Below are 6,632 nucleotides of genomic sequence, written 5' to 3' on the forward strand. Positions count from 1 at the left end.
TGCCCCCGCCCCCCCCCCTCCCCCCCCCTCCCCCAGCCCCTCTGGGATGACAATCTGTGCCAGTAATCCTTAACAGACACTAAATCTTTACTCTGTTGTCAACGGGAGTCCCACTCCAGCGATCTGAAACACAGGAAATCATCTCAGGGAAGCTCTGATTGGGCAGACGAAGGGTCATGTAGCAAGGGAGAGGATGGCATGAGCTCTCCAGTGAGGAAGAGGATGGCATGAGCTCTCCAGTGAGGAAGAGGATGGCATGAGCTCTCCAGTGAGGGAGAGGATGGCATGAGCTCTCCAGTGAGGGAGAGAATGGCATGAGCTCTCCAGTGAGGGAGAGGATGGCATGAGCTCTCCAGTGAGGGAGAGGATGGCATGAGCTCTCCAGTGTGGAAGAGGATGGCATGAGCTCTCCAGGTTTTGGTGACGATCAAAAGTATTTCACCCTCCCCTACGTTCACCACTAAATGCGATGATGATGATGATGATGACTAAATGATGATACTTTGGTATCTCTGTAGAAACGATTATGTGTGTGTGTGTGTGTGTGTGTGTGTGTTAGAGAGAGAGAGAGAGAGAGAAAGAGAGAGAGAGAGAGAGAGAGAGAGAGTGTGGGAGACTGATCGACCTGTCACTAGGCACCTCTATAAGCAGAGAAAGATCAAAGAGAAGCCTGGGAAATGTTATTAATGAAACGAAGTGGAGAAGGAGAGAAGGGCTGTGATGCGTGGAACTCCAGTGCCTGAGCCTCGCCAGGGAGCCCGGCTGGGAGGGACGGACTTAGCGTTCCCAACTGACAGATCAGGCCCAGGAAGAGAGAGAGACTACAAGCACGAGAGAAGCGGAGCGCAATATCGATAACTCACAAGGGGCACCCTCCCCGCATTGACCTCTCTTCAGATCTCCCTGCATTATTCCACTTCATGAACTGCATGTAAGATAGTACTATAAAAACAAAACAACTCTCAGTGGTGACCACGGTGCGATAAATAATGAAGTAACAATAAAAACACAGAATATATTCTGGCTTGGTGAGATGGGAGAAAGTGTAATTCAGGGTGTCTCTGCCACCACATTGGTATTCACTGCTGGTGCAGCATTTTGTTTAACAATAACAAGGTCCCAGTGCCGCAGGTTACAATTTCATAATTGGAGAACACAGCCGAAAAAACCCCCCACAAAAATAAATAAATAAATGGTTCCGTCTCCACTGAGACAGCGCTTTGCCTGACAGCTTTGTGGCGAGAGTTTATCAGAGTCTGAACGTGATGTGCCTGACTGGATTAGCCCATGCAGCTACCCTGGCGGTCGGGAGTTAGCGCTAACAGTGGTTTCCTCCGAGCAGACGCAACAGTGGGCCACAGACAGACACTACAGCGACAGGATGAGACCGGAAAGGGAGGGGATGAGGGTGGGGTTGTCCAAGGGTGGGGTGGGTGGAGGTTCGATAAGCAGTGTAGATGCAACATGTCTCGGACACCTGGTGGCATTTGGCTTCAGATAGACGTGATTGATCTCCTTCCAAAAGTTAGAAAAGCGTAAGTATTTTTTGCAGCATGTGCACATGGCATGGAGAACTTGCATAAGTCCTAAGGGTGTGGGCGGGAAGAGTAATCACCTATCTATTGTTATTTTCTGAGTAGGCAACAACCTGGTGTGTGATTTGCCTTTGACAAAAACTGCAATCTATTCAACCAGGAGTAACAAGAAAGAATGCCCTAAAAGCAACCTACAATAAAACTACGACTCAGCAATAATTTAAGCACACAGGATGCAGGCAATGACTAAGTCGCCATTGACGCATGACCTCCTCATGCGTGTAATTGCTACTTAAAACTCCTTGGTACCAGTTTCTGCTTTGAGGCATTATGCTTTGATAACCCCCTGTGTCGCGTTGATTAATTGACCAGGGAAGTTCAGTTTCTTTTTCAACTCACGTGTACAGTGTGTTTAAAAAAATACTGCACCCCAAACCAGAAGTGAACCACACTATTAATCGTGGTCAGTCTCTCTGTATGACAAAGTAATGACTGCCTCATTAGCGTAACGTTGTTTGCTCCGGTTCATCTTGGCTTTATTTTCAAATAACTCCGCAAAGTGTATTTTGTGTGGAGAGAGGAACGGACTGGATCTTAAGTGCAGTGCCTACCTGTATCTGGGCAAGCTACTCTCTTAACACAAAATACAACCATTTCTTAGGCTAATAACCCAACTGACAATCTATAAACTGATATCAAGTCAAATATGTTACATTGTCACGTCAATACCAAAATCATATCCCCCACAGCCTACAGTCAGTGAAAGACATACACTATGTTATCGACTTCAGAAGTAACACTTATCATTGAGGGCGTTCCAGCAAAACTGGAGGCGAAACCATGCCTGCGTCTCGCATTTAAGGGAACAACGTATCCCAGAAATGCTCACGACACCCTTTCCCCTAACGCGTTAAGAGGGTTCGGTGTACGTCACACATTCCAATTCCCATACCTGCTCCGGTCCCTGAAAACATATCCTGCACAACGGAGTCCTCATGCCGCTCGTGCAGCTGATGAGGGAGAACCGTTCCTCCCGCTTGGGGAAGTCGTCAGGGGAGACCCTGAACTGAAACGCATCCGAAGGTTCCTCCGCTCCCGCCTCGGTCCAAATCGGGGCTTCTCGGACCCCCTCTGATCCCACAGCCCCATCTAGCTGCGGGGCAACCCAGGGGTCCGACTGATTGACTCCTATTAATGTGTTGTTATTGACATGCGAGTTGGCTCCGCTCTCACGACGCTCTGTTGTTTGTCCAATCATGGGGTTGAGGGTGGGTGGCGGTGCCGAGGGCGGCGGTGGCCTGAACAGAAGAACCTTCAGGTCACTGAACAAAACGCAAAAGCGGCTCTTCAGCATACCGGCGCTGTGTAGCTTCAGATGGAGACTCAACAATGTCCGGCACCATGTAACGACACCAAGGACTAACAACATGTGCACATTTCACAGGCACGCAAATAAAATAAAGTTGGTAAAAGCCACAGGAAAAACCAGACCATGTTAATAATAATTCCGTCAGAAGGTTAGATTGGAGAGGGTAGGTTGTCACGGATAGACTGATTTACAAAAGGTGTTTCGGATACCATGGTGTTGAAATATCACTGAAATGTCTCCTCAGTGCCAAAATACACCAAACTCCTTGCGTGTCTTGCTGAACATGTAGAGGGTGGATAGGTTTGGAATTGTATAAGCATGCATAAGAGGCCATAAGTTGTTTAAAGAAAAAAGGGAAAAAATCAAACAAGCGCTCCCACAGCCTAGGGTTCGAGCTCCTATTTATTTAGAGTACAGATTTAAATAGAGAACACTAAAATCGCTTTTAGTCTGATTCCCACGTCGTTCCTTGTCGCTAGTGCATACAGGTTCACAAACCCGACAAAATACCAATCCTTTCAGATTTTAGTGCACCGCAATTTAGAAATCCGCAGTTTATATGAGATGTTCCATTCATTTACAATGCGTTCATCTTCATCTTCTTGTCTGTGCAAGTGCATGGGATCGCAACAGTTAGCCTAGAGGAATTTCAAATGCCAGGCAATTACATCCCATTATTGTTAAGAGCAAGACAAAGCAGTTTTCCGACCCCCTTGTCGACGACTTCAACAGAAACCCTCAGCGGAAGTTGCAATATGTCTTCATCAATTAGCGTAACTCCTTCTTATGGTTGGCTCTTGCTTGTTTCGGGTCGTGTGGGCTACTTTAACATCGTGCAGGATCACGGTTTTCAGGAGACGACTCCAGGTGAGAGTCAAATCAAAACCTCGCTCGTTGGCGCTGGTCCAGGTTCACCGTAGGGGGGGCATTTTGGTAGCAATTACAATCCTGGAATCTATATCACGCAAGGGCGATGCAGCGGCGAGGTGTAGAGTGCCCGTAGCTCCGTGTCCAAAGACCCACGGAAACTGTCCCCGTGTCTGGAATAACGGCGTGGAACCTGTGGTGGCTATAGCTCTTCGCTTATTGGGTACTGGAGGATGCGGCAGCTTCAGCACCATGATTCCTGGGACAGCTCCCAAGCACGTCATACCTCACGGAGGGATGCTGATGCGGGAAGGGGGGCGAACACGGAACAGCGCTTCTCCGATTTATCAGATTCATGGGATTAGCCTTCCTTTAGGTAATCGTCCCTATCTATGCACCCACTTGCACATCTAATCTAAGCACTGTTCAAACTAAAAAAAAAAAAAACACTATCCACGTACATAACATAGCCTAATCTTCTGAAGGTGAACGAGAAAAGACTCATGCATGCATGTTTGAATTTTTATTTTCACTTCAGTTTGAAGTCATTCATTATTCATGATTCGACATTTCACTCACGAAACCGCGAAGGTAAAGCAATTGGGGTGGTGACTGAAGGCTACACTCCCTCCCATTCATTTTCTCACCCAGAAGTCCACAAATCTTGTGACTGTGACTCACGTCAACACACACTGACACGGAGTCATGAGTATTTCCAATAGAATAGGGGAGAGTGGGGTAGGATGAGCCTGTTTTCGACCTATAGCCAAGGGAAAATAAGACAGGAAAAAAATAATGCAACACAAGTTCATGATGTGTGCTATCAATTGAAACTTGCCGAACTCAAATAGACAACAAAATATGGGGTCCCAAAAAAGTGGTTATGTGGTTCAAACTTGCCCCATATTAGGGTAAATTAAGCCATCTGAAAAAAATGATTGTATTAAACAGATTTTAAGTCATTCTAAATATAATTATTAATAATTAAATTCCCCATTCTGCTGATTTCATTGGTGTTCATAAACATTAGAACGAATCTATCTACAGTTCCTAAACCTGAAGATAGTTTGCCAAGTCTCTAGGATTAAGAAATAGACTTGGAAGTCTTAAATTGAATGACATTTTTAGTATTTTGAGGAACATTCACTGATTATTTGTTTTTCACTTTCAGCGTCTCAACAGTATGTTTGGCATATTTGCAAACTTTTTAGGCTATACACATAATATAAACACCAACATATAACATAATGTTCTGGCTATCCATATAATTGCAAACTTTGTAGCCAATTACATAAACACTAACATGTCACTATGTATGGAAAATGCTATTCAAAAAGGCAAAATGCAATGTAAACAAAAATAGGGCTACAAGCACTTGCTAAAATGTTGAAAAGATTTCACAAATACTTTTTTCCTGGTCTCTAATTTCTAAACATACATGTTCTCCTCACAGATATTACATCTGGAACAACATCTGGAGACATATTATATAAACACAAATCATTATTCTTGGAAAACTGGTTTGCCCGACGGAATATATCTGCTTAATCATCTCCTCAGTTCAAGTGGTGCATTAATGTCACACTCTGAACTCAATACAGTATTCCTACACCAGCAAGAGAGTGTGCTTTAGGCTTTTATTGAATCCCTTCTGGTGTCATAATGCTTCTTAGGAACTCTATGGTATCTCAGCCAACTTTACTAAGACTGGATCCTGTTGTTACTGGTGTGGGTCAAATCTGTTTCTCCTCTAAACAAAGATCAATGATAACTGTGATATACATTATTGATTAATAAGTTATTAAATATGTGCTTTATTTAAAATATAAATAGTCTCTGTTTTCTACTGCCGTAACCTTATTTCAAACCTGGACTGGAATACAATCTGGTGCCTACCTGAATATCTCATTACAAACAAACCTTGAAGCAACTTTTATAAAATGATTCATCGTTGTTATCCGTCCAAGGAATTTTCTATTAAGATATAAAAAGGACATTGATGTGGAATACTCATTTTGTCAACTGGCTCCAGAAGATTTATTCTGGTCTCGTTCCCACTCTTATACTTTCTGGCTGCAGATTTATTTCCCCAATATACTGATTCTGAATGTCCTCCTTTCCTATGATAATGTTTTTAACTCTTCTACCAAGGCAAGTGAATTCTATATCATCAATCAGATTTTATTACTTGCAAAATCACATATTCATAAATGTAAGTTCTTGAAAATGAACTCAAACAATGCATTACATAAATCCTATAATCTAAAAGTAGGAAAGCTACTAAAACCTTGAATTTATGTGCCATGTTTAACATTTTTCTGTGCTGATTTATGATTTCTGTCAGTCCTCTGATCCACTGGCATTGTCTGTTTATGTGTTTTCTATATATTTACCCAGCTGTTTGTTAATACAAGCTTTATTTACATTTTTTAAAAGGGCCACAAGCACGTGACTATGGAGCCCTTATCTGTTTTTCTCCTTTAATTGCGTGGCGCGACCGCTGTAATGCTTCATCTAAAACACTGTAGCATGCAGTGGAGATGCACGCTCTCATGCATATTTCTGTGCGAAAATGGTGTGCAATAGTGTTCCCATAATGTGATATATGTTGCCTTTCAAGTGTTCAATGTTCGAGTGTATTTTTGGGCCTGTGTTAATGTCAGTGTGTATTTCTGTTATCATTTTCGGTCATGTATTATGTGTAAATGCCCCTGTGCTTTTCACTCGTGTATTAGCGTCTCTGTCACCACTGCCCACTGTGTTGTGTCTGCATATCAGACCCCTGCTCCCCTGCCATCATGTATCAGTTGTCTTCTGTCTCATTAATCTGGAGCAGCTGTGGGAGGACATGGGTCTTGCAC

The 6,632-nt window shown here is 43.5% G+C and overlaps 1 protein-coding gene across 1 annotated transcript in view; it reads right to left on the bottom strand.

The window, feature by feature from the left end:
* The window catches only part of marchf4 (membrane associated ring-CH-type finger 4), a 15,700-nt gene extending 10,535 nt beyond the window's left edge, over positions 1-5,165 (bottom strand). Inside the window, exon 1 of the mRNA XM_031582206.2 lies at positions 2,488-5,165. Coding sequence (XP_031438066.1) covers positions 2,488-2,964 — 477 coding nt within the window. The 5' untranslated portion in view covers positions 2,965-5,165. The remainder of the gene's footprint in view (positions 1-2,487) is intronic.
* Between the last annotated feature and the right edge of the window lie 1,467 nt (positions 5,166-6,632).

The sequence above is a fragment of the Clupea harengus genome, chromosome 2 (assembly GCF_900700415.2).
Source record: "Clupea harengus chromosome 2, Ch_v2.0.2, whole genome shotgun sequence".
In the NCBI taxonomy this organism is placed as follows: Eukaryota; Metazoa; Chordata; class Actinopteri; order Clupeiformes; family Clupeidae; genus Clupea; species Clupea harengus.